The sequence below is a fragment of the Erigeron canadensis genome, chromosome 7 (genome assembly GCF_010389155.1).
Source record: "Erigeron canadensis isolate Cc75 chromosome 7, C_canadensis_v1, whole genome shotgun sequence".
In the NCBI taxonomy this organism is placed as follows: domain Eukaryota; kingdom Viridiplantae; phylum Streptophyta; class Magnoliopsida; order Asterales; family Asteraceae; genus Erigeron; species Erigeron canadensis.
In genome coordinates, this window is record NC_057767.1 from 11,859,180 (window position 1) to 11,881,080 (window position 21,901).

Sequence of the window (21,901 nt, forward strand, 5' to 3'; positions counted from 1 at the left end):
TTTTTAATAATTGGTCAATATGAATCTCATTATTAGAATCCTACTCGTGTGATTCGTAACAGTACATGGCTTTTAGAATATTTAAATCAAAATGATACCTTTAAAAAATAAATTTCGATTTTTTTTTTAAAAGACAGGTGGTTAGAGGGCTGACACTGGCCTAAAAGTATCTTCAATGGTGATACTGTGATAGGGTGATATAGAAATTTATTGATGGTGTTTCTCTTCATTTATATATTATTTTTGTTAATTAACAAACTAATTAAGGTTGACTTTTTTGTTTATTAACTGAGATGTTTGTGGTTCTTAGTTTTGAGGTTAAACACAAAGCTAGCATGTATGATTTCATACTTTATTTTTTTTCGGACATTTAGTGGAAATACGACATAAGACTTCACCGTATAGTAGTGAATCCTTGTATGTACTTTAGATAAAGAGATGTTAACCATGACTCCTTAGAAATATTCGGAGGGAACACTCAAAGACTTGCGATCCCTTGTGAATTGAACTTAAAACCGTAGGTAAAACGATTTATTTTAGATGGGCTCTTAAATTGGATAAGTTGTAAACCGAACCATAACTGAAAATATAACATGGATTCATCAATGCTCCTTGACCCTATTTATTATGAAACTGAAATTTTGTGTACAATTTTCTCACTGGAGACTGAACATATACATTACCAATTAAACAAAAACAATTACCCTATATACTAAAAACCAACTTCTTTTTTACAAGTTCTTAATGCATGTTGTACAACCATGCTTCCTTTTTATAAGTTCTTAATGCATGTTGTACAACCATGCTTCCTTTTTATATGTACCAACTTCATTGCATATTATACAATACAATTATACAACTTTACATAATTCTTTTTTACAAGTTCTTAATGCATATTGTACAACCATGTTTCCTTTTTATATGTACCAATTTCATTGCATATTATACAATACAATTATACAACTTTACATAATTACAAATAAACATAACCAATCTGCTAAAAAATCGCCGGAAACGACCTCATCCACTGACCGCTACCGGCTTCGTTCACCATAATTGTAATCACCGGTCTCTTTAGAAACTATGACCACCAACGCCAGGCACCAATGTCGACCAGATCTATAACAGCGGCAGCAAAAGTCACCGCCAACATGGTACGACGGTTGCGTAATATCCGACGACAATTTCCTCCGAGCCCTTGACGGCTGACGCCATCATCTTTTCAATCACCTAATGTTTTGTTCTTTTTCTAAAAAGATGAATTCAGTGTCCTTTCCTCCATTTTCTAAATAAGTAAATAAACAAATGATCATAAAATAAATCAAAAATGCCAAATTCATGCTGACATCTCAACTGATATATCACAATAAGAAAACAACGAAAATAAAATCTGATACTAATTTAACCAACAACACATTAAGTATATTTACAAAAAGCAATTATTACCTTTAGATCTGATTAGATCTTTTATGTGTATGGATGCGGTAGAAAAGAGTGAGACAGGTAAGGAATACATATACATGTGGTGAGATCTGGATACTTCAAAAATTCATAAACACATGTATATATATACCACCGTGCATGGTAGTTAGCGCAGGAGGGAAATAGTAACAGCAAAGATATAGTATGTATTTTGAAAGTTTCTCGAAAATGAAAACATGAAAGTAGTACAGATATATTAATTTTGATAGTGTTTGGGTTGAAAGAAAGGTAAAATATAATGCTTAAAAACATAAGTAAACACACAGTATAAAAGAGAGTTAGGAGGGGAGAAAATAAAAATACTTCACCCACCGTTTGATGAGAGAGATAGTAGTTTTGCCTTGGAATCTTGGATTGCTAAACACGTTGGTCAACATGTGTAGTGATGAAATTTCAAAACATAATAGTTTTTTTTTTTTTTTTTTAAATTAAGTGTATATTCACAAGTCTTGCAAAGACGCAAGCGACTGATATAGTTACAAAAAAGTATATAGATTACATAACGTTGAAGTTTACCCAATCATACCAACTAATACTAGTTTGTCTACTTCTATTTTTGTACCATTACCGGGCAAACCTTGACGTTGTTGAACCTTTTATCATTCCTTGCTTTCCATAAACACCAACACGTAACCCAAATGACACCTTTGTACACCTTTCGACCTTTTTTGTGAAGCCCCGATGAGTTATGTAAATCTAGAGAAAAGGATAAGCTGACCAGTTTTGCACCACGACCCAACTAGTCCCCAAACCGCATTTGCTATCTTGCAGGAGCACATAATATGCTCGATATCTTCCTCTGCTTCGTCACATAATGTACACAACGAGTTAGCAATAAAACAGTTTCTGGATCTAAGCGAAATCACAGTAGGAACTCGATCCATCACCATCCTCCATATGAAGATATTGCTCTTCTTTGGTAGCCAATTCACCCATTTAAAAATACACCGCCCACTAAAGTCTCTATCCCCATTGATTAAACTTTTAACCCCTTTAATAGTGAACCCCTTCAAGCAGTTACCAATCCATACCCATCTATCCTTATTACTTGACAAACAAATCGGGTCCACCATCTCCTCCGGCTTGCTAAGTTCCTCTGATACGTTACATTCGCTCGTTGGACCTGACCATGCCCATCTGCCATTATCTCCAACCCTTTCCATTACCACACATTCCTTCTTACTTTCCAGACTAAAGAGAAGAGGGAACTCTTCCATGAGAGGCCTGGGAGTTAGCCAAGGATCGATCCAAAATCTGATACACGTCCCATCTCCCACCTCCCCTCTAATCAGAAGATTAATATTAGTATCAGCCACCCGCAGCCTATCTAGATATCTCACCATTGTCGTCCAAACCCCGGGGATATACTTATTATAAGGTGTAATCGACCAGTTCCTTTTTCTGTTATGAATTGCTTTAATAACTAACTTCCACATCCCTTTGTCGTCCGTTTTGAATCTCCATAACCACTTAGACAGCAATGCCGAGTTGACATCACTCAATCTTGTGAGTCCGAGACCTCCCTCATTAACAGGGGACGCTACCCTGTCCCATCCAACCCAATGAATCTTTCTAACCTCCTCCGATCCCCCCCACAGAAACCTTCTAACAATCGCCTCCAATCCTTCAATCACCTTAACAGGAGCTTTAAAGAGAGACAAGTAATATGTCGGGAGACTCTCGAGCACTGCTTTTATAAGAGTCACCCTTCCCCCCTCAGAAAACAAAATAGTTAAATACTCATCATATTTGTATTTGCATTTGCATTACGGACTATAGAATAGATGTATGCCAACTTTTAATTAAACATTTAAACATCTAATGTAGTGTAAGAATTTACAAGAGGGATTCATATCCCAACCAAGTTTTTTTGGTATATAGACCACATATACTATTTGCAGCGATAGTCGCTGCAAATAGTGTGAGCTCCTTGTCTGTAATGGCAAATCTGGCAAAAAATAGCGGGCCTCCTGTCAGTAATCACTATAAATAGTTGGATATGGACAAAAACACCACTATTTCCAGCGATAATCGCTGCAAATAGTCTGATTTAATTACCAAAAAAATGGTCGAGATACCAGCCGCCTTTACAAGTAAAACTCATTTTTTTTCTGATACAAGTACATAAGTACAACTAAGTAATATGAGTGTAATCTATAAAATTTTATTATATATTTCTACTTTGACACACAAAAGGTATAATTAGATGTTAAATACAATGATTACAAATATTTATTATTACTTATTAAAGTTTGGTAAAATGCATTCAAGACGTACAAATGTTATATAATCGGTTACTAGCATAAATTAGACAAAAAAACCCGCGGCGAAACGCGGGTAATTTTTCTAGTTATTATACTAAAATACACTAAAACATATATTTGACCAAATAAATTGAAAACTAATTAATATAACTTATTGGCACTGAAAAATGAACCTAACTTAGCTTAGTCTCTATATCGACGCAGCTCATTAACCGATTTTTTACACTACTACTTCCCATTCCGGGTGGAATCCTATCCTTGTACTCTTACATAATCATTATCAACCACCATATAAAGACGGTGATTGTTAAAGCACGACATTGTCATCCGTGGCTTGTCCTACAAATGTTTTGTACTCGTGAAGCGATACCACAACATTTGATCTATTTCACACGTATATGGGTTGTGTTTGTCATGGAGCTTTTAGGAGCTTCAAGCTTTTAAGATAAAGCTCCTAGTCAATAAAAAGCTTTGTTTGGTTGATGGAGCTAGAAGCTTTTGGGTTGGATGAAAAAGCCCATTTATCTAACGCTACTACAACAAGCGTTCAAGAAAAGCTGGAAGCTTTTAGTCTCAAATTACTTATTTAACCTTCCAAAACTCCCACCCAAATTAGTTTTTTCCACCCGCTCATCGATCTATACGGCGCCCAAACAATACGCAACCATAGAAAACCTAATAAGTTTATTCTCTTCAAGCAGCCATAGTAACTATCTTCAAATCATTAGAATCATCGGATACTTCATCGATCTCCTTGACTTTGGTATGTACAATCTCTTTTCTTTTAATTTTTCTATCCACTCTTTTTTATTGTTTTTAAGTTTTATATGTTATTATATAAGTTGTCCTTCGTTTCTTGTATCAATATTTTAGCACGTAGATTAACAGATGGTTCAAATTTTATATGCAATGGTGTATAATTCACTATATTAAATTGAATGCTAAAGATTATTGTTTGTGGCATGGGTTAATCAAATTACTTCAACATACATGCCAAAGATTATGTTAAATTAAATGCTTAAGATTATGCTAAATTGAATGCTAAAGATTATCGTAAACACAAGTACGTTATTTTCTGAACTAGATTGGTGCATGTGACGACCCTAATATGTTTTAGCTACGGTTTTTTTTTTAAAAATAGATTGGTGTGTGTGACAACCTTATTTGCTTCGCGTTTAGTTCTCGAATATGTCGAATCAAATTTAACTTTGAGTTTCGAAATGTGTATCCTGTATGTAGAGTTCCAGGTTCATGAATATGTAGACTATTGATTGAATTTCTGCTTGTATGATATGCTATACATGTTGCTCTAGCATGTTGCATGTTGCTGTACATGTTGTTGTATAACTTTGATTTGGTCTTAAAATAGTTTTGGGTCATGGATTTATGAAAAAGTGAAACTAGAGGTTTGAGGTTTTACTTGCTATCGATGATGAGGTAGGCTGGTTGATTGCCTTGCTGTAATGTGGTGCTAGTTTTTACGTTGCTTTTCATTCACCTGTTAATTTTACTTTATTTGTTACCTTGACACCCATGATATATAGTAAATTGAATGACACAATTCTTTGACATACAAAAGAGTCAATGATCAATCGAATGAGGAATGGTCATTTTGAAGAGTTCCCTGTTCCAAACAGTCATTTTGAAGAGTATCACAGTACCTTTCCTTTGGCAAATCAAATTGTTGTATTATAATGCTATAGAATGATTTATGAGATAGAGCACATAATATATCGCATATATACATAACTTATAGGTCAACTCCCCACTGTTTGTACACTTTTATGCAATTGTGTATATATATAGTTATTGTGTAGCTTACGTATAAACTGAAATATATATATTTATGGTGTAGCTAGATGGAATGTAAAAAACAAATAGGGAAGAAACAATCTAATAATAAAACAGGGAAGAGAGAAAATTGGCCAAAAGAAATGGTTTTGGAGTTATGTCGGTTCTTAAACAAATATATCACGAAGCATGGTCGAAATAATCCTTTCAAATGGGTTACCCTTCAGCCAGAGTTCGAAAAAATGATAAACCGTAAATTCCCCAGTGATAAAGCTTTGAAAAATAAGTATGATGGTATGAGAAAAGAGTACAATCTTTGGAAGTCGCTAAAGCACGGGGAGACTGGACTTGGTTGGAATGAAAGTACTGGTCAACTTGATTGCGATGATGAATGGTGGGCTAAAAAAATTCAGGTGACCATATTATCTAATATTTAAATACAATATAATCTTCTACTCAAAATGATAATCAACAAACTGTTCATCATTATATTGTGTAGGAAAACCAAAAATATGAAGGAATTCAAAATAATCAACCATCTAAACAACTACAAGAAGAATGGGATCTATTATATGGAGATGCTGTTGCAAGTGGGGAAAATTGTGTGGCACCCTCTATGGATCCAACTACATTCACTGGGGTGCATGTTGAGATCCTTGATGATGAAAATGTTGAGGGAGGTGACAATGAAGATGCGTATCAAGTATACAATGAAACACTTGAAAGACTGGAAAAACAAGAAGCTGGCTTCTATGGTACCTTTATGAAAAAGGTCATTCAAGATGATGCATCAGCACCAAGCCCAAGTGGAGTTGCACAAAATGTTGAGAAGCCTACTAAAATAAATACTAAGCCTAAACCAGTCAATATGAAACGTAAAGGGAGAGACTCATTAGAAGCTTCAATGCTTAAAGATCATTTAACTCAAAGTAATTTGAATCAACAACGTGTTCTTGACATGTTAGAGTCAAGTTCTTCCAAACCCAGTCAAAGTAATGAGGTTAGTGTTGATGTTGCTGTGGGTGTGCTTAACCGTATGGTAGATGCAGGATTGCTGAATGAATATGAGGAGTTGTGGTTTTTTGCAATGGATTTGCTGGAAGATCCCGTGAAAAGAAAAATGTTTATGAGTGTGCGACATGATGAGGGTAGGGTGGCATGGCTAAAAAATCTCAATTTCAAAGAGAGCCCCCGAATAATATGCAAGAAGCTTTTAATCGTTCGCATTCATCTTTACGAAGTTATATTGAGAGGTCATTCGGAATTTTAAAGAAACGATTTAAGATACTAGGTGAAATGCCCAAGTATAATGTGCAAACACAAATTGATATTATTATGGCTACATTTGCGTTGCATAACTATATTCGTAATTCTCAAGAAGACATCTTGTTTACTACAATGGAACAATATCCAAATTACATACCACGAGATGAACTACATGATGTTAGTAACCGTTACTACAATGGAACAATATCCAAACGAGATGAATGAGATGAAACAAGTTCGTAACAACATTGCTACTCTGATATGGAATGCACGTCATTAGTGATTAGTATTATCATATTATGTTTTCGAGTGTTTGTAAACGAATATGTTTTACTTTATTAAAATGACCATGCGATATTTAATTATGAAAGAAATTATGTGTATGTCTATTTTTGTCATTTTACATATATTGTTAACAGCTATAGCTACTTTGCCAAACATTTAAATTTATCTAACAGCTATAGCCTCCAGCTTTCAGTTACAGCTACCAGCTTTCAGCTACCAGCTAGTTTTGCCAAACACACCCATAGTATATGTATTTTTTGTAATGGTTAAATGTTGAATCATTCTATTTCTATTTCTAAACTATTTATAAAAATTTACTAGTACCATGAATTGACACGGTTTTTTCCCCAATAGACAAAATCCTTTACCAACCAAATAAAGCTGGAATTGAATCTCATGTATGTGTTACCGATTTATACAACTTGTTATAATATATTTATTGTGATAAGTTAATTGTCAAATATTTTTAGCTGGGTTTTATTTGGTTGGTTATTTAACCAAAAGAGTAAACGCCCAAATCCAGCTCCAGTTTTTGACTTTTTGCCCATTGGAAAACTTACATACAATATAGAATAAAATAACGGAAACAAAGACTTAAAATAAATTAAAACAAAAATAAGAATTAGTAAGATGGCCAGATGGGTAACTGTCTATATAGTTAACGGTCTCTTAGCTTCGACTGGTTAACTTGGTTATGTTTTGCTAGTTTTTCGGTTATAGGTTTTCCGTTTTTGCTCACCCTAACTTGCAAGTCTGAACAAACTAAAATGATTTATTTACGCCGTAGCCGGATGAGCTGAGCTACTTACAAACACTTTCTAACTCTTTTCTTTTTCTTCTAGAGGTGAAAAAGGATAAAAATGTTACAACACAGATCATTACAATTTGAGTTTCAAACTTATCATAGTGTTTAAATCAATTTGGCTCGTTAGCCAAGTACTTGAAGTTAATCTAACTTGTTATTGATAGAACATAACCCGAATTGACTCCTGTTAACCCAAATTGACTCGTTCATTGATACAGTGATAAAGACCACCTCTAACTCTAGCTACAACAATTTAAAAGCAAAACATCTGACGAAAAGGATCTGCAACATACCAAATGTCTCATGCAACTTGAAATAAATCAACAAATCCATTTTGCACCACAAAAGATCAAATAGTATTCATAATGGACTGAAAATAAAGAGGGCATACTACCATATAAACTTGTTTCTAGCAATCTAAGTATACCCTTGTTTCATTTCCAATTTTAAATCAAAACCATCAATATGCACCTATCTTCTTCAAAGCTAACGAAGACCCGTCAGTTTCATATGTATGCACTGTTCTGATGTCAGTCATATGTCAATCTCAAGTCTTGCATATTCTCTTAAAACCTGGTGGAATGTCATCATACGGTTTAGAGTTTCTCTCAAAACCTGGAGGAACATCATTAGACGAGGGTCGTGGAGCAGTCACCTTTTGGAGATATTTTGGACAACAAAAGACTCCCCATAGAAAGTAACTCCCTTGAAATTCTAAAAACAGAAAAAAACATGTGATGTGACAGTTAATTATAAACTTTTTTTTTTTGTAATGCTAATTTAGGAGAGAATAAGCATAATTAGCAATTATAGAAAAAAAGAAAATCTAGCTTATATTCAAAAGATAGATGCAACACATGGAGAGATGCAAAAAAAAAACACCAAGGTTTGCAAAAACACACACCCAGTCTCTCATTTGCTTAGCTTTGCAACTTAAATATGGCTAAATAAGAAATGCTAACCAACCCATGATTTTAAGATCATGGATAAATTGTGGATTTTTACAAAAATGAATACAGAATGAAAAACAGATTACAGAAATAGAAATGACAAATCCCTTCACAGTTGATAAATTAGAGGTGCATCGGATGTTCTTTATGAACAAAACATTTAATTTTTTTTGTGAACTACGACAAGCAACTGAAGGAATATTGGGATACATATCAATACCATTTTCAGTAATCAGTCAGACTAACATGGAACAGTTCCAAGAGTAGAATGTTAGAACTTTCATGGTGTTCAATAGAAATTTATTTTTATTTTGGGACAGGAGAAGTTTTTTAACAAATTTTCTTCGTTTCCAGTCTTTCTTTTACGCCAGAATATATCCATGAAAAGATAACCATATAGCAAAAAATGAACAAATTTTCTCTGACTTGACTCAGGGTCAACCCAAAATTACATCACTGTTGATCATCTGACTTTATGAGCGTACCTTGAGATTGTGATGGTAGGAGTCTAGATGAAAAAACCAATAGCACCCTTCCTTTAACCGAGCTTCTCATCACCAAATTTTGTTTCCAAAGTAAGTCAATTATAGAGCTATCACTCTCAGAACTATAAATAAACAAAATAACACGTTTTGGAGTCAAGGCTATCATAAGAGAAAGAAATTTGTAATTATATTACATACATTCAGGATTGATCTAAAGGTTATAAGTTTAAACCCTACATTTGTGTTTTACCAAGCAATCAAAACGTATACATCAATCGTCAGTGATAGGTCGATACGGATTTGGATCAAAACAGGTAAAAATCTAGACTGGTTCAAAAGATGATGGTTTGACCTGCTATCATCTTTTTGTCTATTTATTAGATTTTACAAATGTTTAGCATATTAAATATGCTTATAGAAACTGAAAGTTAAACTAATTTTTATGAATAAAATAATATGAAGCTTAGAGTCTTGTAGAGCACTTCATTATGTCATTGAGTACACTTAATACACTCAACCAGTTTTGTCCAAATTTTGTCCCATTTGACTGCTAGCTTTAAAATAAGAACCCAATCTACCCCGTTTATATCTAAACATGTTTAGCCTGGCACCCATTATAGAGGTCAAAAATTAAGGTCATCTAGTTGACTAGAGTTTACTGATTTATCTATGGTTGAGATGTAAACCTCTTTTTGAACTTCGGGAAGAAGTACAACCCAATGTCATCTGTATCAGGAGTATTGTCTGGAAATATCCCCATCCATACTTCATGCCTCGGAACTAGCTGAAAGTAAAGATGTTCAGGCATTTCCTTCACCATCTCAAAGACCTTATAGTGTGCTTTCGATGGGAGATGAGCCCTGAATGCTCCATTAAATTTCTCAGGCCGATCTGGTAGAAAAAGATTTCCCCTACAAAATAAACATGTCAATGTAAATGATCTTTTATAAAGTAGAACCAAAACTTCCATCTGTTTTAAGGAAAGTCAATTTCTGAGTTCTGAGAATAACAGATGTCGATTTCCTGACTTCAATATTGCAATGAGATCGGTCTTATAGTTAAAACCTGACAACTCTTAGGGTAATGGCAATGGAACCCATACCAGATCACTCAACCCACACATTTAACCCATCCCCTTGTGCTACCTCAATTTTATTTTTTTCAACCCACATCTCCTAATTTTGTTGGCTTCACCAACCCACACTACATTTATTTAGTTTTTAAATTAATATTCCATTAAATGAAAATGATTGGAAATTTTGTTTTCTAGCCATTAAATGTTCAACGGTTGCAAAAATCTTCCCAACTCATTCCTGGTTCCGAACGTGTGAAACATCAACCCACGTTGAAGGCGCGGGTGTTCCCGCATGGGTTGGTTGAACAGTTGAACCCATGCTCCAACCCACACCCAATGCCAACACCCTTATAACTATCAAAGAAGCAGCATTGATAGAGAGTAAATTATAACTTTTGTTCTCATTGGAACGATTTCATACCAATAAAGCCTTTGAGGCTGAACAAAGGCCATTTGGGCAGCACTTGACTAATAGTTTTAAAACTAGAGGAATGATTAGTAAGAGATAATTGCAATTTGTAATCTACACACAGAAATGTGATTTTAAAAATCTATATTCAGAAAGTAAAGAGATGATCAAAAGTCGGATGTAGATTCCTTTTTTTTAATATAGCAGTAGAACAAGAATGCATTGGTGGTAACTGCTAGTCTGTTAATATGTTTGTAAAAATGGATAAGTTGCTTACATCCAGTAACAAAGAAAAGAAGGAATATATGGACAATTCGTCTCACAAACAGGCAAACCAATTGTTAGATTTGGTTTCCCAGCATCAGAATTCCGTGCCTCCGCATCACTATGATTTTTGCCACCTATCAAGTAAGGTATTCTCTCAAAATACAAAAATAATAATTACGACCTGATATGACAAAGTGAGCAGATTGGGCAGGTTAGGTAACGAGTTAAAACAGGCTCCCATTGAAATGGTTGTTTTTAGTATATGATTCCACACAGGTTGTGCAGCGTTGGCTCACAAATTTTTGTTCATTATGTTTTGTTAATATATTGATCCACTGATACATTTACAAAACCTAAGTATTACAATGATAAACACTTTGGATGATTTTCAACCTGGCTGATCCATTTGACTCATTTCCCTTATAGCTATTTATTTTATTCGACTCATATGAATAAACGTAGCATCTCTAATGACAACATGGTGAAAATACCTGAAAATTAGACTGTAACAAAGACTGACACTACGGAGAATTACCCCTCTTTGTACCTGGGTTGGTCTCAGGTTTTTCTGGTGCTTTGGGAGATTTAGCTATCACTATTTCTCTGCCAACATCAGCTACTTTTATGGGAGGGATGGCTTCAGTACATGCTGAATGATTCCAAATAATGCATCACATTAATCAAGATAACATCAAAACTAAAAAAAAGGACTTCAAAGATATTAGAACTCAAGATAGCATCAAGTGATGATGTAATAGAATATGTACGTATTGTCATTTCTCTTTCAGTCAACATTCTTTTAGTTGTAGAAGACATAAGGGGCTTAACAGACGGTGTAGCCTCATCCACTCTATTTTGAGAAGGCTGGACAGCTTTTTCTGAGGAAGTGATTAAAGGAAATAATTTAGCACTCACGACGTGAATTCCATAATAAGTTTATGTTAAAGAACTAAAGTATCTTCTACTACTTATCAACAACAGCATCACATAAATAGCCTGACCATTTTGGCCAGTTAAATTTTGAACAAGATTTTGCTGTGAATGTGGCTCAATTTCCGTAGTCGGTTCTTTATGCAATAAACGAATAAACATCCTTCACATGCAGGGGACTTGCTAGATGGTGTAGCATCACCTTTGTTTTCAGAGGCATGACAAAGATTTCAGCATAAGTGATTATGTGAATTAAGTAGCACCCTCGATATGAATATCAAAACAATCTCATTCATAAACAAGATAATACACGCATTCCTTGCAACTTTGCAGGTCATTATCTTCTATTAGTAATTAACTAAAATATAGACAGAGTTTCACCTTTTGGTCTAGTTGATTTTTGAACAACATGTTTTTGCGAATCTGACTTAACTTTAATAGTTTCTTCTTCTTGTTGTAATTCTGCCATTGTCCTTGTACGTACAGGAGACTTGGTATACCGTGCAGCACAACCCTTATTATGGAAAGACAAGACAACTTTTTCTGCATATGTGATTATGAGAAATAACTTTGTCATGATTACATGAATCTTGTATTCGCAAACTATAAATACAATAATGCATAGTCTAACTACATATCTTCTATTTCTAATTGACGAGAAATAAAGAGTTTTACCTTTCAGGCAAGTTGATTGTTGAACAATGAGTTGCTGCAGATGTGGCTCAAACTTAGCAGCCCTTTCACACGATGGTGATACAATAGGTGTCCTTGCACGTTCAGGGGACTTGATAGAGGGGGTAGCATCATGTTTGTTTGTGAAAGGCATGACAGCTTTTCCTACAGAAGTGATCATGAGATATTATAAATTTCATAATAGTTATGTATGTACAAACTATATCATTCAATCATCTTCTCTATTTCTCAACTAAAACAATTCATAAAGAGTCTCACCATTTGGGCTTGCTGATTGTTGACGAAATGGTTGCTTCAACTCTGGTTCAAGAGATTTACTCCTTTCATGTTGTGTTGTCCTTTCACGTATTGGTGACTTAACTGGTGTCCTTTCACATGGTGGTGGCATAGATTTTGGTGATCCATGAACAGAGCGTAAAGGAGTTTTTGAACGCTTATTGGAACCTGTAGAAAGCTTTGTAGCTTCTTCACAACTAAGATATTGTGTCCTTCCCGTGTCAACTCTTTTCTCCTTGAAATGAAACCGGCTAGCTAAAAGTGGTCTCTTTGGGCCTTCTAAGACCCGGGCGCTTTTCCCTGGTGAGCTCAAGACATTTTTGGTTGGCGTTTCAAGCTTTTGCTCATCAGAAGTAAACGGCGAAATTAACTTTTTTTGCTCACATTCAAGACAAGTCCAAAATGGTGGCACTTCTGTCCTAACCACCCTCATGCAGTAGCTGATAAAAAGTGATATTTAATACACATTAGTAAAACACACAAGGTGTTTACACTTTATAGTAACTTTATAAATGTATTGAATCAAAGAGAAGAGGATTCTTACAGATGCTCACGGGAAGCTTTACACTCACAACACGTAATAATAGCTTCAACGACACCAATGTCACCACATATATCACAAGGTTTAACCTGCAAAGTAGTACATGTGACAACTTCCAGTTATACTTATTGTGTATATGTTAAGTTTTCTGGAGAATAATCAATTTATAATACCTAACTTACTTGACTCTGTTACTCTAAATTATGGTAATAGAACTTTTTGTGACATTAAACTTGGTCCACAAAATACACCTCAACTTGGATGATTAAATGCAAGTAAAGTATCACAAGTACACAATCTTGAAAAGATATAATGGGCCACAAGGTCATGAGTCAATCTACATTTCAAAGTTCCAATTAAGAATCAGGTTATAAAATGGTTACATTAAGTAGTTAGCCTTAAAAAGGTTTTCCCATATATATATATAGGAAACAAAACAATCTGCAAAGCAACTCTTTCTGAAACAGTCAAATTCTATAGAATTGAATAAAATAACGTGTCCATATAATATGCTATGAAAGAAATTCCATGCAGACATATATGTATATCTTCCCTTTTATTATGCATTAAGATATGCTCTTGATTTGAACTTTTATTAATAAAAAAAAACCATTAAAAGAAGCAAATTCAATAAATGAATGAGAAGCTGTCCCCCCTCCACCCAACTGATACAAAACAAATGAATCAATCCTATTTCTTGGGTCCCACTACAGGAAAGTGTAATCCAAATATCCATATCCAATTTGAAACTTTATCATGTTTAAAATTTGTCAAACCAATTAGCACATGAGTTAAACAACTTTAAATAAACAAATTGAAGGGCCAGAAAATACAAATACCAGCTTTTACTAATATCTACAATGAATGGATCATGATGCATGATTGTAATCTACCTGCTCAACAAGTTTTTACATAAGAATAAATATATATTCTAACTTCAATTTATATATACAACAACGATACCCGATTCCATTAGTGATGAGATACGAATATAAAAAAAAGTTATGACAAGTAATGTAAAAGAATAAATTTAAGGGCCCGTTTCTTTTTTTAGTCATTAAGTACTGAGTATATTAAGTGGCTGAATGCATTAAGAATGTCTGTATGTATTAGGTAAAATATAAGTAATTGATGGTTATGTTTGTTTGTTAAGTCAAAAAAGAAACATGAAAATTTAGTAAAATAGAAACAAGGCCTAACTCAAGTTTTAGACACAAAAAGGTGTACCATAGGGTCGAAAATGTACGAAGACCATATCAACCTTTATGCATAACACAAACAAAAATATATCGAGTAATAACCCAACTTATCTTTTTTTATAAAATCTATATCTATATCAGAATTACCAGTCAAGATAAGAGCTAAAAAACAAGTTTCATTTTGGTAATCATGATGTCGTTGGGTCTTTAGCGACTATATATAGTTATCTACAAGGGAGATAATACTCTCACAACATATCTTAACCGTACGTAACAATACACATTTTACACAGTTATATACATTATACAATAAAATATGTATTTATTGTATATGGCGTCTATAATATGTTGTGCAGGTATCACCTCCCAATCTACAAAGTCTTGCTCCAATACCACATAAACTTTAACCACCACTTGGGAGGTTCCATCCATATCATCTCAAAAAAGGTAAAACCCTAGCCACACAAAAATCTTGACCACAAAAAGACTTGGTCAATTTCAGTACTTCCCAACCCTACCAAGAAAATATATGTACAGATATATATATATACATTTATATCTTTGTAACAAACTAAACATAATATAATATCTCATCATCAGCCACAAAATCCAAACCTCACCATTTTATATAACAAGAACAATACCAACAACAATATGATACTCAATCCAAAATCTCATGTCACATAACTTTATTTCCATTTTATTTGTCCACTTTTATAGTTAAATGTAATTATGCAAGAGTTTTTATAGCATAGAATCCTGATGCGATCCAACAAAAAATATACTGTAATGGATTTATGAGAAAGGGTTTTTATACTTATAATAATGAACATAGAGAAACCAATTTAGTAAAATAATAATGAGAAGATTATAGGATTTAGTAAAATAATAATGAACATAAAGAAACCAACTTACCATATTGTGTGTGTTTGTGTATCGGTACTTGGTAGGTTGTGGGTAGGCCGTCCGTACAAATGGTGTCAATAATGTAAGCTTTCTTTGACAGTTGTTTTGTGGATATTAATGTTTACAAATGGCCTTGCATTTTGTGGGATATGTAAATCTGTGATTAGGACATGTAATAAAAAAACAAGGGTATACCAAAAGACTCTAGAGTTTTTATTTTATATATAAAGAAAGATCAATTAAAAAAGACTTACCAAAACTTAGATATATTTTTTTCTTTTTTGAGGTGTCTATAGGATGCCTCACACGCAACCAATTTTTACGTTGTTTAAACTGGGTCCGTGTTAGAGAGTCCTCTCACCCTTAATACTTAGTAGGAGGGGAAACCGCCCACATACACGACATTTATTTGTGATAAAACTTTGTCTCCTTCTCAGGACTCAAATCTGTTTCATTGCAGAACTTTATTTGTTAAATTTCTTGAAATGTTTTTTTCATATCTCAAACTTAAGATTTTCAGCATGTAAAGTTGGAGCTCAACCACTTAGATATAATGAGAAGTAAAAAAAAAAAAGACTTTAATTCTTATAGAGTGTATGCATCTTTATTTAAATTATATACGCAATTATTTTTAAACTTCATCTTATTCATGTATTAAATGACTAAAATGACTTAGAATAATTAAGGGTATAAATTTAATGTAGTTTGTAGTTTGTAATTTTTAATTGTCGTTGTTAAAACTTTAACTATAACTTTTAGTTTTTAGAGATGTTTGCTAGGTAGTTATAGTTGCAACTTTAAGATGTATTTATGTAATATTTAAATATTAAAAGCTTCATTGAAAGTAAAGGTTCCCAAAATGTTATTTCAAGTAACGTTTCATTTTATAGTTTTTTATTTCAAATAAAAGGTAAAACTAATTGTATCCAAACAAAGTTTTTAATACAATAAGAGGTTATTGTACAAAATTAAAAGCTAAAACTCTCGAAGAGCTTTTACCAAACATGCTATAAATTATCTTTAGTAAATTTTTTTTACTGCAGTATATTTAATAATAGCAACTTAACTTCTTTTTAAGTCATTGCATACAATAATGTGAGATATAAAATGAGTGTATAATAAATTTGAAAGATGATTATATACAACATGAATAATATGAAATAGATGAAAGCTCAATTCCTTTTTAATCAAATAGGGCCTGTTTTTTTTAGTCATTAAGTGCTGAGTATAATACTTGGCTAAATGCATTAAAATGTCTTGTTGAGTCCCAATGAATATTGTGTGACAACTGTCATCGGAGCGTTTTCCTGAATTACTTTTCCGGTCATTTTAAGTTGTTTCATTTATGTTCGTCGTTAGGCTTTAAGACTTTATCATGGAATAAATGGGTTTTTGTTTTATTTGAGCTTTATGAGCCTTTAGACTTTAGAAAAATTGTACGTGGACTCGAGAATGGAATAATACTAGTTGTCTTGTGGAAATGCCAAATTAAGTAAAATACTTAAAATTAAATTAATTAAAGATTTAATAAGTAAAAATAGACATGTTTATATCCGTTAGAAAGCTATTAAAAAGTTACGTTTAAATATGACGACAAAATAAATTAACGAGTCTCGGGTTTTGTGAATTGGTCGAGTCAAACGAGTTTTAGTGAGATCAAAGGGTGGTCAAAATCGGTCAAAGGGGGAGTAGGAACATCAAAACCCTAACCTACACACCTCTCCCCCCTCATTCTCACAAACCCTTTCTCCCTCCTCCTTTTTCCTCTCAGCCGCCCCCCTTCTCTTCTCCTTCTCTCTTTTTGCAGCCGACCACCACGAACCACCACCGATTTCATCAATCTTCATCATCTTCTTCATTTTCTTATAGATTTTGGTAAGTTTGAATAAATCTATGATTGTTCATCAATAAAAAAAAATCGGTTTCGCACATATGAGGCTTTTTATATACGGACTTATACATAAATATATATATATATGTGTATATTTTTGATTTTGAATCTTCTTCTTCCTTTAAATCCGAAATTTCTTTACTAAAATATATACAAATCGGTTATATTCCTTCTTTACCTTCTAAAAATCCAAAATCTATTATATATTATATATATATATTTTTTTTTTTGATTGTATGGTGTTGTGCATATAAAAGTATCCGAAATCATTTTAGATCCGAAATTTCTATACTTATATCTATACTTTTCGGTTATATATATGTACATATGATTTTTGGATCCGAAATCCTTTGAATTCGAAAAGTTTGAGTCCGAAAACCATAACATACGAAAAGTAAAACCGAAATCTTCCAAAGTCGTGACATTGGATTCGAGATCTTTTAGATCCGGGAATATAATCATGTTTTGGGTCTTGAAATCGAGTTGTAATGCATCTTTGTGGCCGGATCTAGACTTGTTTGGGATGTTTCGTTCGGTCAACGCCGGTCAAACCGGCCAGAAAATGTTTTTGGTTTGGTCAAACCGTGGTCAACGGCGGCTCATTGGGAAAAATTAGGGTTTGGGTATTGTTTTTGTATTTTAGGCAAAAATTGATTAGGTGTTTGTTTTAGTCAAAATTAGGGTTTCTGGTCAAAGTCAAAATTAAAGTTTGCTGGTCTAAGTCAAAATTATTCATTCTTGGTCAAAATCCAGATTTGGAACCTAGTTAATTAGACGATGTTTATAATTCATTCCAAATAATCATAATTTCGGAGTTATTACGGACACATATATATATATATACAAGATTTAAATTGACATGGACATATCTATATATATATATATAACGATTAATTTAATATGGACATATGATTAAATATAAGACTTTGTAAATACTATATAAATTATACATTTGTATAAAAATTGCCAATGACTTGTCGGATTTAACATATTTTATGATGACATTCCATATAAATAGTTGACAAGATATAAACATTAAAATGTGAAATTATTAAAAGAAGAATTTCACATGGACAATTTATAAGGACAAAACGCTTATTTTATATATATAAATATATATATATATATTATATATCTTATGACTTTGACAAGATAGAATGGCATTTCCTAAGACAATAGTATAAGACATGGACTTGTGCAAATAAGTAAGTACTTACTGGGTGACTTGTGGACAATGTAGGACTTTTGGACAGATAGTGAGCTTATTTAGGGTATTTGTGCTTGTGCTGCTTTGAGGTGAGTTTCGTAGCCCCTCTTTTTACAAGTTTTGGGGTGGAAAGTATACTTATTTTCAAACAGTTTTGTCGATTTCTGTTTTATGTTCAATATTGAGCCTGTGTGTATAGAGTTACTTGTGTCATTTGACGTGCTTTGATCTTGTTTGTATGTGTGTGATTATGTGTCTGTTTGTTGTGCTTTGGACGTACTTATTGTATGAGTTGAGACTTGAGACTTGAGACTTTGGACTAAGGCAGGTACCCTAAGGCCGGACTTTGAGACATTGAGGCATTTGGACTTATTGTGACGTAACTCTGCTCTTTATATATTGAACTATTACTTGTTTAGACTTAAAAGAATCGACAAAAGACTTATTTCTTTGACTAGACTTTTGACATAAAACCTACGAACTCACCAACCTTTGTGTTGACATGTTTTAGTATACTTTTCAGGTGCCCAGGCTAATCAGGGATAAAGACTGCTATGCTAGGCTGGACTTCGGAGATTAGTACTCCTTAATTATTGTCAGACTATAAGGCTACATGCCTTGGATTATTTCTTTATGGACTTGGTTGTAATAAGTTATTTTAGCATTGTTATGACTTTGAACTCATGTTTTTGGGAATATATATTATATTCTATTTCATTTAGCAGTATCTATGTAATTCCATGTCGTGCTGTACTTTTCATGACACCTAATGTTTCCGCCAACGGTGGGGTGTTACATATTGTAAATTTAATGATGACAAATCTGAATGTAAACACTTGTAAGTCTTTTTGGTTCTTATGTAGTAATATGGGTCAGATTACGCTGACATAGCTTGTGATCTGAGAATGACCCAGATTACGCTTCATACTTTGTAATTGTAATATCTTATGGAAGCAAGTGTTGTTCAAGTTGTATCAAATGGTAACAACATTCAATCCAAGTCGAAGAGGAGGATTGGAGATAGAAGATCAAGTTGTTGGTGGAAGACAGCTTGGGATTAACAGTCAGCTTGGAAACACTTAGACAGATTTGCTCTTGACAAACGAGCAATTTGTGTCTGACAATCAAGTGAAGGTTACAACTTGGATTTGTTGATAAAGACGTATGACATGACAAGGAAGATTCCTAAAATCTAGGTTGGTGGTTTATTTACATATGCGTGTCCATACTCTCATTGGACGATCAAAATATCGTGTTGCAGGTTTCGGGACCACAAGTACGATGAAGACACGTTCTAATATTCCTTTGATCGTCCAACAAAATTCTTATATGTGTCTTATTTGGACACCAAGAGAGACTGAAGCTCTAGCCTATAAAAACTACAATCCTTGAAGGCATATGTGTGAAATTCCTTTGGATCATTCTTCACTAAAGTTCTCTCTGCCCTTACATACAGCTTAGCCTGTGAGAAGACAGCTTGGGCTGCTTCTCTTGAGCAAGAACTTATTGATTGTTGTTTGTCATTTCAAAGGGTTGTTTAGATATTGTAGGTTATCTTGTTTCCGCAACAACCCTGTAATTCTTTGTATAGATTATTTCTTAATAAAGGATTACATTTGAAAAACGCAATCTGTGTCTAAGAATGCTTATTTCTGCTTTACTGTTTTATTGATTCCTGCTTTCTATATTATGTTATATATATATATATATCTGAATCTCTAAAACTATTTTCTTAAAGTTTAGCTAAGGAAAAATGAAAAGTTGTATTCACGCCCCTCTACAACTATTTGTGTACATTATACTTTGGTATTTTGTTACACCTATGGAACTGTATAAGTGGTATCAGAGCAGGGGTTAAGAATTAACTTGACTTGATCCTTGCTTATTTTCCTTAAGAGTAAAGCATAATGTCATTAGTTGTAGATAATGGTTCCTCTACCCGACCACCCATGTTTGATAAAGATGATTTCAGTGGGTGGAAAGGTCGTATGTCTTTATTCCTTGAATCCATTGACAACAATATGCCTGACATCCTTGTGGATGGTCCTTATGTGCCAACATCGACTGTAGTGGTTGATGCTGTGGTCAGGGAAGGTCACCCAACCATTCCTGCCACAGTTAAATCCATAGTTAAGGACAAGGCAGATTGGGGGGATGAGGATAGGAGATTAGCCAACTTGGATGTGAAAGCACGTAATTTCATTGTCTAAGCTGTGCCTAAAGACATTTACCATTCTATTAAAATGTGTTCTACAGCAAAGAAAATGTGGGGTACATTGACTGTTATGTTTGAGAGTTGCTCTACCTCCATGGAATCTACCATTACCACTCTTACTAGGAGGTATGAGAGATTTTTCTCTTTGAGATATGAATCCCTGACTGAAACTCATACCCGCTTTAATGCTTTGGTAAATGATTTAACTGCTGTTGGAATAACTAAGAAAAATGAGGTGTTGAAAAGTAAATTTCTTGATTCTTTACCACCTAGATGGAATAATTACATTTCTTATGTGAAACTAAGTTCTGTGTATCAAGATCTCGATCTCCCTGGACTTTTTGGTTTACTTCATAACCAAGAATGTTCAGAAGCTGTGAAATTAATTGCTATGGGTGATTCTTATAGTCGGCCTGCTAGTGCACTTGTTGCATCTATGATTGAACACCCTAGTTCAATTTCTAATGAGATCATTCCATGCATCAATGAATCTATTCATGTGATTTCTAACACTAATTCTGTTTGTTCTGAATCTGATTGTGATGAATTCGATGGTGAGGACTTAGCCAATGAAGTGGCTTTGTTAGTTGAAAGGATAAGAAGGAGATCATTCAATAAATTCATAGGAAAAGGTAGAAGTGGGCAAGCTGATAAGACCAAGAAGCCATTTGACATGTCCAAGGTCACTTGCTACAAGTGTGGTAAGCCTGGATACATGGCTGGTGATTGTAGATCCAAAGAGTCTTCCCAAGCTGTGTCAACCAAAAGTGGAAAAAGTGACAAATACTCTAAGCTCAAGATAAAATACAAGGCATTGAAAGCACAAGTGGCTGAGCTGAGTAAGAAAGTTGAAAAAGATGAAAAGAGTCTGACAGCCAAAGATTGGGCTGAAAGTGCTACATCATTTGATGATGAAAAATACAAGGATGCCAAATGCTTTATGGCTAAAGAAGCTACTCAAAAG

General features: G+C 33.7%; 3 protein-coding genes and 1 long non-coding RNA gene across 5 annotated transcripts; 1 reads left to right on the plus strand and 3 right to left on the minus strand.

Moving 5' to 3' along the window:
• Nucleotides 1-841: 841 nt before the first annotated feature.
• Nucleotides 842-1,788, minus strand: LOC122608373. The gene is made up of 2 exons (XR_006325216.1): nt 1,447-1,788; nt 842-1,285 (listed from the first exon to the last, which is right to left on the minus strand). It is a non-coding gene; the product is annotated as an uncharacterized LOC122608373 (long non-coding RNA).
• A 3,871-nt stretch (nt 1,789-5,659) lies between these two features.
• LOC122609555 lies at nt 5,660-6,952 on the plus strand. The gene is made up of 2 exons (XM_043782585.1): nt 5,660-5,950; nt 6,037-6,952. The coding sequence occupies exons 1-2, from the start codon at nt 5,681-5,683 to the stop codon at nt 6,805-6,807; spliced, it is 1,041 nt and encodes a 346-aa protein (XP_043638520.1). The 5' UTR covers nt 5,660-5,680; the 3' UTR covers nt 6,808-6,952.
• Nucleotides 6,953-8,203: 1,251 nt separating this feature from the next.
• LOC122606475 lies at nt 8,204-10,296 on the minus strand. 2 transcript variants are annotated; one of them, XM_043779325.1, is made up of 4 exons: nt 10,015-10,296; nt 9,329-9,450; nt 8,549-8,607; nt 8,204-8,466 (listed from the first exon to the last, which is right to left on the minus strand). In XM_043779325.1, exons 1-4 carry the CDS (start codon nt 10,146-10,148, stop codon nt 8,428-8,430), a joined length of 354 nt encoding a protein of 117 aa, XP_043635260.1. In that variant the 5' UTR covers nt 10,149-10,296; the 3' UTR covers nt 8,204-8,427. The 2 variants fall into 2 exon arrangements, with proteins under 2 accessions (XP_043635260.1, XP_043635259.1); XM_043779324.1 differs by having other exon boundaries at nt 8,204-8,607.
• A 2,071-nt stretch (nt 10,297-12,367) lies between these two features.
• On the minus strand, nt 12,368-17,483 carry LOC122608965. The gene is made up of 5 exons (XM_043782032.1): nt 17,367-17,483; nt 13,523-13,608; nt 12,961-13,418; nt 12,685-12,846; nt 12,368-12,552 (listed from the first exon to the last, which is right to left on the minus strand). Exons 1-5 carry the CDS (start codon nt 17,481-17,483, stop codon nt 12,368-12,370), a joined length of 1,008 nt encoding a protein of 335 aa, XP_043637967.1.
• Nucleotides 17,484-21,901: the final 4,418 nt, after the last annotated feature.